Here is a 12,562-nt window from a genome sequence, read left to right as displayed (position 1 = left end):
TTACAGTCACCTTAACATGTAATTCAAAGAAAAAGGAAGGAAAATTGAGTAGAGATGGACCATGAGCTCAGAATGTGGAAGGATTGGAAAGGAAATAAGCTGTGTTCTTTTGCAATTAATCATTCCAGCAATTGCCTTGATGATTTAGAGAAACCATGGAAAACCTAAATCTGAATAGCTGAATGGGAATTTGGACTGTTATCTGCCCTGTGTCTTACCACTGTGCCACCTTTCTCAGTAATTCAGTTTGTTCTGCAGGTGTTATGTAGTTTTCACAAACAAAATGTTTATATCTGTTCTCTGTAATTGGAATATTGACTGACAATGTTTTTTTTTCACTTTGCCAGCCAGTATTAGTAGACAAATTGCAATGTACAATAAGTGGTTACAAAAACTTTCCTGGACCTGAAAAAGATCTGCTACCACTACCACTACTTCCCTCAAACCTTTATTTCACCACTGATGTGCTAGCAATGATTAATTTCCCATATTCCATTCATATCTAACATTTGTGTTTCTGTTGTGGAAAATATATTAGACATCAGTCTTTGATATGACAATCTTTATCTTCTCAGTCACAGCCCTGCCTGGGAAATTTCATTGCCTATTTGGTTAAAACCATGACTTTGTGTCCAGGTGCTCCAAAACACATATATGCATGACACATGCCTGTAAATATAACAAGCAAAAATTCTGACACAGTGAGAATGATTCACATTAAGGAAATACTTGCCTCTAAGTACTGAAATCGACCAGTCTACAGCTTCCTTCAGCAGAGGCTCAGTGTAGCATGTTGTGTTTTATTGCACAAAGTAACTCTCATTGGTACAGTGGTGGGTTCTTAGCTTTACTCTTGGAGGAGACCAAGATGATAACATGTCAAATATTAGATCACTTTGTTACAAATGAATAAGATGAAATAGTTAACTTTGTTACAATTCATGTGCACGGGAGTGTCAGGAGTATTTATTACTGTTACTGACAAGGGAACCTCCCCATCGCATCCCCCTCAGATTTAGTTATGAGTTGGCACAGTGGATAGGCCTTGAAAAACTGAACACAGATTAATTGAAAAAACAGGAAGAAGTTGTGTGGAACTATGAAAAAAATAAGCAAAATATACAAACTGAGTAGTCCATGCACAGATAGGCAACATCAAGGAGAACCTGCGCTGAGGAGCGCTGTGGTCCCGTGGTTAGTGTGAGCAGCTGCGGAATGAAAGGTCCTAGGTTCGAGCCTTCCCTCGAGTGAAAAGTTTAATTTTTTATTTTCAGACAAGTATCAAAGTTTAGGCACTCACACATATTCAACTTCACTCTCCAAAATTCCAGGACATGTTCAGATTTGCTTGGACATATGCAAGATTTGACAATCTACACATGGAAAAATTTGAAAACGTTAAAAACATATGTTTTGACAGAGCACAGGGAAAACCGTGTGACTGTGAAACTGTTGCATTCATTGGTTGCAGTTTATGTGACAAACTCTTATGTTTTCATCACTTTTTTTGGGAGTGATTATCACATCCACAAGAAAACCTAAATCGGGCAAGGTAGAAGAATCTTTTTACCCAAGTGCCAAGTGTACAAGGTAGGTGGGTCGACAACATATTCCTGTCATGTGTTGCACATGCTGTCACCAGTGTCATATAGAATATATCAGACGTGTTTTCCTGTGAAGTAATCGGTTAACCTATGACCTTCTGATCAAATGTTTTCGGTTCCCATTGGAGAGGCACGTCCTTTCGTCTACTAATCACACGGCTTTGTGGTGCGGTCGCAAAACACAGACACTAAACTTACTACAGTGAACAGAGATGTCAATGAAGATACGGACAGATCATAACTTTGTGAAAATAAAGAAAGTAAAACTTTTCATTCGAGGGAAGTCTGGAACCGAGGACCTCTTGTTCCACAGCTGCTCACGCTAACCACGGGACCACGGCGCTCCTCAGCTCAGACGCTCCTTGATGTAGCCTATCTTGCACATGGACTACTCAGTTTGTATATTTTGCTTATTTTTTTCATAGTTCCACACAACTTCTTCCTGTTTTCTCAATTGATCTGTGTTCAGTTTTTCAAGGCCTATCCATTGTGCCAACTTATAACTAAATCTGAGGGGGGTACGATGGGGAGGTTCCCTTGTGAGCATTAATATATCACTTGATGCAGAACAAGTTACTAGTCAATTCTCAGAGGATACAATTGGCTATAAACTTTTGTGCGGAGTTTGTCTAATACAATTTATGACCGCTGGCTCCATAGGGAGATGATGCTGTCGTCTTTAATGATGCTTGCTGACTAGGCTGAGGTTTGTTGGATGTAAGCAAACAAGCTGATGCAGTGGTGTGTGAAAACTCTTCTAGGAATATCTATGCCATGGTCCCTCATTTGCTTTTGCTTCTGACATTTACCATGTTTCCTTGTGGTTTCACCTTGCTTTGGTGCCTCACTCTACAGATGACACCACATTCTCCCTCCGCCAAACCCAAATTTCCGAACTGTCATTTTGTAGTGTTGTGGAATGTGACAGTTGACAATGGCTGCTGGGAAGGGGGAGCTGGAGATGTAGATGAGGAACAGGGAGTGGAGCTACAGCCTGTCTGCAGCCCAGCATCCACCTTGTAGGTGATCAGGAACACTGCCTGAAAAACTGGCCAAAGGTGCATGCCTGCATCCAGTGACACAGACGTGGTGTTCATTGAACAGCAAGAGGATCTTCTGGGAGGCATGATGACTGTCCAGGGATGATGCCTTCACGGATATTGGTTCAGGCTGCAGGACAGATGCCAACATCAGTGACAGTGGTGACTGCAACTGCCGTGGCAGTGTGCTGTCTATCTCCATGGGCACCACTCTGGATGGTGCCGTCCACAACTGGTAGAAAGGCAGAGATGACTGCTGTGGCAGACCCCAATGGTGTGCTAGGTCTGTGGACAAAAATTCTGTGGCCAAATCACTGACATACGCATAAGAGCACCACAGCTGGTTTTGATGATGCCAATTGTGACACTTCTTATTGCTGCCTACTGGCACTTCCATGATCAGCAAAGGTGTAATGTCCTTTTTCTATGCCCAGCCAGTATTCTTCACCTTGTGAAGATACAAGAATGAGAGGCGACACAACACAAATCAGTTTAAAGTTAATTATAAATTTCATTTTAGCTGCTAGACACAACTTAAATATCCACTCTATGCCTGTTACTGAATAAGTCAATGTATACTAATTACATATTACAATCTATCTATAATCTTAAATACTTCATTAATTAGCCTTGTCTGTTGTTTTGCCTGTCGAGGCCTGTGGTGTCCATTCGTCATGCTGCCCCTGTGTGGCTGCAAGAGTGATCATTTGGGTTCTGCTGGCCACCTGTGGGGTTGCAACAGTGGACATAGGGAATATGGGCAATCTACATCATCTTTAGTCGTACCGCTTCTTCAGTGCCTTAGCAACATGACTTTTTCATTGTTTGACTCATGTTGTCTGGTCTTACAGCTTGAAACATAATTGTGTATGTCATGTCGCCTCTTCAGTGGCTAAGCAACACAACGTTTTCATTATTTGACCCATGTTGCCTCTTCTTATAGCTTGTAACAAACATGCCCGTCATAACAATGGATCTTCTTGCCCACCCACATCAAATAGCTTCTTGGGTGATTATGCCATATGACGTGTGATTCTAGATTTTTTGTTCTCTTCAGTTTCCATTCACCGTTTCTTCATCTCTATTGCCAAGCTTCATAATGCATTCTTCAGATTGCCTGCAGCTGCTGACCTTCTGTGGAAAGGTTTTGTTTTGTTTTTTCTTCTAATTTTTCATCTGATTTATATTGATGCTGCTTGTAGACCTCCAAGATATTCTTGACTACACTGACAATCAAATTTCCAGTTGACATCAACAAACAGCTTGCTTCTGGTATAATTTATCCACATGATGAACTTCAGGCAAGTGGTTCAGGTTTGATCGTTCTTGCTTCACCTCTGGTTTGCAAGGCGAGTGAACTCCCAATGTCGACACCTTCTGCCTATGTTATGGGATGTCTCATAGCTCGTTGTTACCATTTCTTGAGCTGTGTAGCCAAAAGATGACTCACCCCATTAGATAACACCAACAATCCATCAGGTTGTTTGGACTGTGGTCTCAGTGACTGGTAAGATCACGCGTGCTCCAGAATGATGAATATAGAACATAAAGAACACATTTGATGTATAAACATAATGTCCATTAATGTCACTCATTAAATTTTATTCCCAGCAATAAGTGTTCATGTTCACTAATGTATGCAGTCTTTTAGCCTTTCTAGTAGTTCACAGCATTCATTTTCCCACTAGTGTCAGACACTAACTATTTGCACATGTGATATTTAATTGTTTCACAATTATTCTTAATGCTCAAATCACTTCCACTTTCATAGGTTATGCTGAAATTTTGCCCTATTCAGTTCCGGGCACAACACCGTTGAAATAATTGACACTTCACTGGGTAACCAGCACTGCAACAGTTTGATATGCAAATAAATTTGATAACTCATTGTGCTTGTTCTAAAGCTAAAGCTTCTGTTCCATAACAGTTACTTTTGAGGCACTCAAACAATTAAAGAGACAAGTGTTAACAAATTTATTGTCATTAACTACTATACTACTAAACAAAGAATGCATTTATATCCACTAAGATCAGAACATTATTAAAACAATAAATTGTAATACTACTGAACTAAAACAAACTACTTAGATAAAGCTTCTAATTCAGTGTTCCATTAATTGTCACTGAAGATTTCATCCATAAAATTTCTTCATATCTTTGTAAGGAAACAAACCTTTGGGTTGTCTCCCCCCTCTCTGATTTGGTCTCTATCTGTTCAGACATTTCTTCCTCAATCTTCTTTGTCTGGCCCATTAAGTAATTGTCAATATACTCATGGCTTGTTAACTGTAGGTCTTTTACTTTGGTCGACAGACCATCTATTCTATCTGAGACGGCAGACTGCTCTTTACTTGTCTCTCTCACATCCTTCTCTAAAGTATTTACTGATCGCTGTAAGGTGTCACCTTTACTTCTTGCTGACTTTAAATCCAGTCTCAGTTTCTCAAGTTCCTTAGCCAGTCTATTGTCTCTTGCCTTATTTTGAGCGACTAATGACTTAATAGCCTGTTTGATTTCCTCTTTGAAGTCCTGATCCTTTCAATCCCATTCTTGATTAGCATGTAATATTTCCACTTTAAATTCTCAATCCTTTTGTTCCCAGTCTTGGTTAGTCTGTGATATTTTCTCTTTAAATTCTCAATTCTGTTAATCCCGTTCATGATTAGTTTGTGATATTTCCTCTTTGAATTTAATTAAAAAGTCAAGAAAACCTCCACCTCCACTTCATTTGTAGGTTTACCCATTGTGCTAGGTCATACAGTGCAGTTGTTATTGGGTATTGATATTCTGACACTGTTACTTTCAGTCATTTCTGTCGCAACAATGAGTCTGCCTCGGTTGAATTTGCCCTATTCATCTGTTCAGGGAATATGTTTTCTATCCTACAATCATTCATCTGTGTTCCTTCCTCCTTAGTCATATCTTTGTTCACATCCTCTACAGTAGGTCTCAACCCATAGAACTCCTTTGACATGGTCAAATACTGCAGATTACTACCAATCAACACAAATACAACTACAGATACACAACACACAAATACTGTGTAGGCTACAATATCAGTTCGACCATGCGACAAATGGGCCATAGTCGTTCATCAGCTATTACATTGTATTTAATTGAACCACAATGAGCTATAACTCAAACTTTAAATATTGATTATTATGGAAAGCTCTTCATGTCAATTATTTCGATATATACTTGGATTTTGGGTCTTTTATAATACCTGCATGTGTGCCTCCCTCAGGCATGACATCTGTTCCTTTCAGTTCATTGTAGTAGTTCCTTCCTGTTACTCTGGGTGTAGTTTCTCGAAGCAGTGAACATGTAACGTGAACAAGTCTATACAAATGGTTATTTCATTTACATACAGTCACTAAATAATTCACAAAATCACATGTATGAACCATATGTTGTTGATTTGTTACCTTCGAGCCCCACGTAGCCGTGCCATTTGTCACACTTCCTAATGCTGCCTGCTGACACTTCCATGATCAGTGAAGGTGTAATATCCTTTTCCTGTGCCCAGCCAGTATTCTTCACCACATTGAGATATGTGAAAGTGAGGTGACGCAAGACTGTCTCTCATTGTAGTCAATGTTTGTTGATTAGTAAGTTTAAATTCAAATTATTACCATCAGCTAGCAGCATTGTTTAGCAGTTGCCACCAAAGGTGCTCATTAACATTTACTAGGCGGATGATTTGTGTTTTAAAATGAATTGATATCTTTTATTTTGGATAGTACATGTACACTGAATTAATTCGTTCAAAAGTCACAGGGTTCATTTAACACAGTTTATTTGATATGATTCACTGCAATGGATAGTCATACTTAAGCCCGATAATAAATGTCTAAACAGGTTGTATAATTGAAAGCCAAAGAAATTTACTTGCAATTAGCCTGACTTCCAATGAGGTTAACTATTTCACACAGTTGCGAATATCCAGAACTGCAACGCTAAAAGCTCGGACACCAAAATCTTAAACACAAAGACTCCCAGATGCTAAAGAATCACAGATGCTAGAGGCATTAACAATACATGCATTGGGTTCCTTATAATAGTTATGAAACAAAAGGGACTTTCATTAGAAACTCGTAGAATAAAGCCTCTTGCTAGTTTGCATACAATTCTCCATTTCACGGGCCCTTATTATTCTTTTACTAAATTTTTCTTCTTTAAAATGAGACTCTGTGGTTTTATATGAAATATTGGGATTGTTCATGGTCAGTTCAAATAAATTTTAGTTTCAAAAAAAGACCATACATGTAACGAGGGGTTACACAATGCAGCCCATAACAACATTGTACAATGTAAGAATAACATCCTAAGGCTTTTGCTATGCCACCATGCTGTCATATATATTTCTTGTCAGAAGCTTTAAGGAAGACTTCATTCTGCAGCTGAAATTTGGGAGAGCAATTTCAAATGGTAGTCTTTGTAACTTGAACAAACCCAGGTGAGTGTTGATCACAAGATATTGTGTGGACTGCTCATCCAGTGGCAACTGCAAGTATGCTTCATATAAGTCATTCTTAGAGAAGAATCTGCCCTGTCCCAAACTGTCCATCAGTTCCTCCGGTCATGGGAGAGGAAACAAATCCGTGGCAGTTTGTGGGTTTACTGTAGCTTTAAAATCAACATACAGCTATGTAAACCTCCTGATGGCTTTTTGAGGATGACTAAGGGTGGTGTCCATTGACTTGCGGAAACGGATTGAATAACCCCATTGTCTTTTCATCTTTGCAGTTCATGCACAACTTGTTCATGTATTGCATGGGGTACAGGCCTTGTGCAAAAAATCATGGTTGCACATTGTCTTTAATGGCATTGTATGCTTCAAAATCTTCAGCCCTACCTAAACCTGGTCCAGACAATTCACTGTACGGTACACAAGTTTGAAACAGTGACGTGAGGCACTGAAACATGAGTTGTTACACATTGTCTTGTATGCGCAGGTTGAACAAATCAAACAAGTCTGAACTGAAAATGTTTGCACTGTTCCTAGAACTGAGTACCTGAAATAAAACACATTTTGTAACTTCATAAAAAGTTGCCACCAAACTGCACATGTCAAGTACTGGTATTTCATGTCCGTTACCAGAAGTAGGCTCCTGAGCCATGGACTACTAATCCTTTCATATGTGTCTTTATTAATAAGGAAAACAGAAACACTAGTGTCTTAGTGAAATTTAATTGTTTTTTTAGACAAAAAAAAAAAGAACAAAAAGTTTATTCTCCTGTATGTGACCTATAGCACAAGATTTCTGCGATGGAGAAACGTGAGTCTTCACAAGTGCCAGTTCTAATGGCAGTGACAACATGCATTTGTCGATTGTTTTGCTGACCATATGCCTGCCTGGCACCGGACCTGGCCCACACCCTGGCTGCCTTGTAAAAACACTGTTTGCATATGACCTTACCTACCACATTGGAAACATTCTGCATCATGACAAGTACAAGCTTTTCTGTCATGATTTGATAAGCAAGAGGACAAGACTTCCTCACTGTATTCCGTAGCACACCCCATATACCATGAGATTGAAAGTTTTTGTCTCTACGTTTACTGTTAGTCTGAGCCCTGCTTTTACACTTTTTTAATATTAGCCTGAACTTTTGACTGAATGTCTTATGCACTTTTAACAATATAAATACATGGAGCCTCAAAATCAACTTCAGTTGTGTGCAGTATAGTGTGATGTTCAACAGAACTGTTTCAGACCAGGATCTGACAATTAGAGAATAGCAGTGCGAATACATGTCTATTGACATATTTTGTGTGACTGCATCACATAACATGACATCACTATAACTAAGTCCACAAAAACATTTAACCCTTCAATGTTGTTTTAGCCCTCTAATTTTCAGAAATCCACTGTCTTAAAGTTTGTGCGGGCTGCTTCTTGAGATGGGGAAATTTAAACCTTGCTGCAGCAACATGCACCTGAGCATCACAAATGTTCACTGAGCAGCCTAATAAGTTCATTGTAATCCACAGTTTCTGGGTGAGAGTCGGCTCCAACCATTGAAAGGAAAAATGCATTGTGTGCCAACCTATAATGTTACATGTGACATAGTGGGCCTTCATCTGCACCCAGTATTCTGACCAATCCTCTTCATTACTACTGAACAGGTGCAACTTCGGTGCAGCATTCAGTGGCAGTGTTGCTTGTTTCAGTAGCAACTGAGTCATCTGTTGGAGACTGAGTAGCAGACATTCACTCTAGCTGTGCCTGAAACTGAACAACATTTAGAAATGTTTCATATGGTGGCTCAGACATGATTAAAAACTTTGTATGATATGCAGGAAATATCAAAATATACTAGGCAAACCCAGGGTAGACAGTGCATGAGATGAATGTGCACACTTCAAGCTGACATTGTAATGAGGCGAGAAAGTTTATAACAAGACTCATCATCATTTGTTGTACCAGATGAAATAACACTAATTGGTACCATGGTGAATTCTTAGCTTTACTCCATGGAGGGGTCTGAGATGTTACCATAATATGCAAAATATTATATGACATAATCATAACATGAATAAGACAAAATTCTTAACTGTGTTACAATACACATCGATAGAAATGTTAGGAGTATTTATTACTGTCACTGAACATTAATGTAACACTTGATAAAGTACAATTGATTATAAAACTTTTATGCAGAGTTCTGTCTAATACAATTTATCCACTGTTTGCTTGGTAGAGAGATGATGCTGTAATCTTTGGTGATGATTGCTAACTGGGCTGAGCTGCACTGCACTCATATGCAGTGAGCTGATGTGGCAGCATATGGAAACTCCTCTTGGTGTGTCTATACCACCATCTCGTATTCGTCATTGCTTTTGGCAGAGACTGTTTACTTGTGGTTCTGTTGCAAGGTACCAATCTTGCCTTGGCGCCTTGCTTTTTACATCACACCACAGTAAGCCTTGTGCTTTGGTTCATTACTGGGGAACAGCAGCACATTTGTGAATTGGTAAAACACATTCTTGCATTCTCTGAAATAATGATTTAGCCTGTAAGATACAAAGTAGATTGAATTAATAGAAAATATAAATGTGTACAAGATGGGCAACAGTGACGGGTAGCAGTGTGAATCTTACAGATAAATGTCACAAAAACATCGAAAAATTTGAAGAGCAGAATGCTCAGGAAACGGAAGGTTAAACTTTAATGCCCCATCCATGCTGAATTATTAGAAAGTTAGCACTAACTCAATTAGAGAAGGGCAGAGAAAAGAAAGGAGCGGACTGTTGAAAGTACCATGTTGGCATCTACCAGTATTGGTTGAAGGAAAACCAGTGTCAGAATTGCTGAACGGCAATTAAATCCTGCTTCTCATGACTATGAGTGTAATGTTTCAAGTGCCATCTCTCATTGCTTGGAGGAAAATCTTTGAAGAAAGGTGCAATTTTTTGTAATTATCTTTTTTATTTTCGTCAAAGATTGCAGGTGCTCACTACAGCACTAATGTATAAACATGGGGTGTCCAAAAAGTCTCTCTGCAGTGCTGTATGATTGTTAGCCCTGTGTGCCATATGCCACAGTGAATATACCGAAATCAAACGATGAAATACAAGATATTAATTTATTGAATATTCATTTTTACTTACAAATTTTCACATTAAATGTTGAAAGTGTCCCCCCTGTTGTTGAATACACAGTTCAATTTGTCTGATCATGTTCCCAGACACAAGCTGTAACATTTCTTCTGTAACAGAAGCAGTGAAAGTGGATATTGCAGTTTTCAATTCAATGATGGATTATGGATGATTTTATAAACAGTTGCTTTTGCTGCACCCCAGAAGAAAAAGTCAGGTGGTGTTAGGTCAGGCAATCGTGGAGGCCAAGGTCCCTGTGAAATTATTCGATTACCAAAACCATCAGCAAGCAGTGACATTGAAATGCGAGCTGTATACATATAACTAGCTAACAATCATATGACACCACAGAGAGACTTTCTGAATGATGGGAGAGTCCACTCGAAGGGAAGTAACCTAGGCAGGTGAACAATCATACAGCATGTGTGTCTAACAATCATATGGCATTTCACAGAGATTACAATCAAAACTTAACTCATTAAATTAACTGAATACATCAAAAAGTTCGTTCCTTTTAACAGTTTCTTCTATTACAAGGTTTAAGCTGAAATATTTGTTTAAATGATGAACTTAACATATATAGGGATGCAAACAATACTTTTGAAGAAACTGGAAAATACTTTGGTCTTAATTAAGGGCTGGCTTTGCTAACATGTTTTCGAATAGAGCCAAATAAATCCTTTAAGAATACTATTAGTTGTTCCTCCAAAAGTTTATACTTAGTACAGATTTTGTATTTGTTTATAAGTCAACAATAGAATTTAAGTTACGAAACAATTACTGATTTCGCCATACAATGAAAGATATTAACTAGGAATAGTTGAAATAAATTAGAAAATCAATTACATCTGTAAAACTAAGCACAAAATTAAATCTGGTGTTATAATACCAGAGAAGGAAAGTTGCTACTCACCATATAGCAGAGATGCTGAGTCGCGATAGGCACAATAAAAAGATTCACACACTGTTATGTTCTTTAAGACTGAGTGCCAACCTTTCTCTTTTATGAAAATGAAAATGTGGGTTATACTCACGAATGATATTGGTAATTAGTGAAAAATGAAAAAATTAATTTTAACAAGGCAGATGGCAAAACAAGGGGGGAAGTAAAAATATCCCAGCTTGCTTCGCCACAACATGCCAGCAACTCTATACAGATAATAGTGATAACTGTTGGTTTTGAGAGGTTTTGACTAGTGTTACGCTGTGATGGCTCAGCAGGAGCATCATGGAAAATGCCTAGGCTTTTGAAATGTTAATGATATCCCATAATAATTATCGAAAAAGAATTAATGATACCAAAAACACCAACAAGCAGCAAATAGTGGGTGCCCATATCACATCTAATAATTGTAATAAATAGCATTGTAAATTTTTTAATGTAGACTTTTACATGATATTTTGACAATTTCTCTAGATTTTTCTTCTAATGTGTGTAGTCTAGCTCTCAGTTGTCAAATTTCATGTGCCACCTTTCAGAGCTTACAATTTGTGTAGAACATTAACAGTCAGCAGCTGAGATCTGTCCTAAACACACCTGAAGAATGGAGCTGCTGAAATACGTAAAATCTCAAAAGTAAAAGGACTGCAAACTAGGTTACCAATTTTGATGAGAAGGCCTATAAGATTGTACAAGTGGCAACTGACTGCAGGGTAGAAAGCTAGAGGAGGTGTAGGTGTTCCAGAACATTTCATCATTACATACATTTACAAATGGGGTTTTTACAATACAAGCCATATGTATTATTGATCATGCAACATTTTCAGTGACAATCAAAATGGGGGAAAAAAGAACAAGGTGGCACAGCGATGAATGCACTGGATTTGCATTCAGGAGGATTGGGCACCAAATCTTCATCTGATAATTCATATTTGAATGCCGGGATGTTTCATTTGAAAAGATCTCATGCAGAGCTGTGATAGTAATATTATTTTTTTAAAAAGTCATGTAAGTTTTGTTTTGTCGAGTAAAGTGATCATGAATATAAAAGTTTTTGTACACTACTGCCCTTATTTTTATTACATTTATTTTAAAGAGTGTGAGTTTTTCTGTAATGTGGATACATGGAACCAGAAGAATACCAGATATTTTAAACAGAGCTTTACATGTGTTTCTAGATTTGCATGATTGTAATGGCCCATTTTTGCAGTTTGAATGTGCTGACATCTGCTTTAGAATTTCTCCATAATGTGACCATATTTAAGGTGGGAAGTAAAGTAGGCATTTTATTCACTCTTTACTGTTTTCTCTCTACTGTAGGATTGTAGTGTGCAAAGAAGGCCTTGCTGAATTTTGTGTTAAGATATTTTAATTG

The 12,562-nt window shown here is 38.2% G+C and overlaps 1 protein-coding gene across 1 annotated transcript; it reads right to left on the bottom strand.

The window, feature by feature from the left end:
• Positions 1–4,741: 4,741 nt before the first annotated feature.
• Positions 4,742–5,618, bottom strand: LOC124775587. Its single transcript, XM_047250417.1, has 2 exons — positions 5,493–5,618; positions 4,742–5,179 (listed from the first exon to the last, which is right to left on the bottom strand). The coding sequence occupies exons 1-2, from the start codon at positions 5,616–5,618 to the stop codon at positions 4,742–4,744; spliced, it is 564 nt and encodes a 187-aa protein (XP_047106373.1).
• Positions 5,619–12,562: the final 6,944 nt, after the last annotated feature.

This window comes from Schistocerca piceifrons, chromosome 2 (assembly GCF_021461385.2).
Source record: "Schistocerca piceifrons isolate TAMUIC-IGC-003096 chromosome 2, iqSchPice1.1, whole genome shotgun sequence".
Lineage (NCBI taxonomy): Eukaryota > Metazoa > Arthropoda > Insecta > Orthoptera > Acrididae > Schistocerca > Schistocerca piceifrons.
This window is presented reverse-complemented; position numbering and strand designations above follow the sequence as displayed.

Coding starts and splice junctions, on each gene's coding strand:
- LOC124775587 (XM_047250417.1), bottom strand. CDS start 5,618: ATGTCAAAGGAGTTCTATGGGTTGAGACCTACTGTAGAGGATGTGAAC. Junction 5,180..5,492: donor TCCCTGAACAGATGAATAGG/GCAAATTCAACC, acceptor TGGGATTGAAAG/GATCAGGACTTCAAAGAGGA.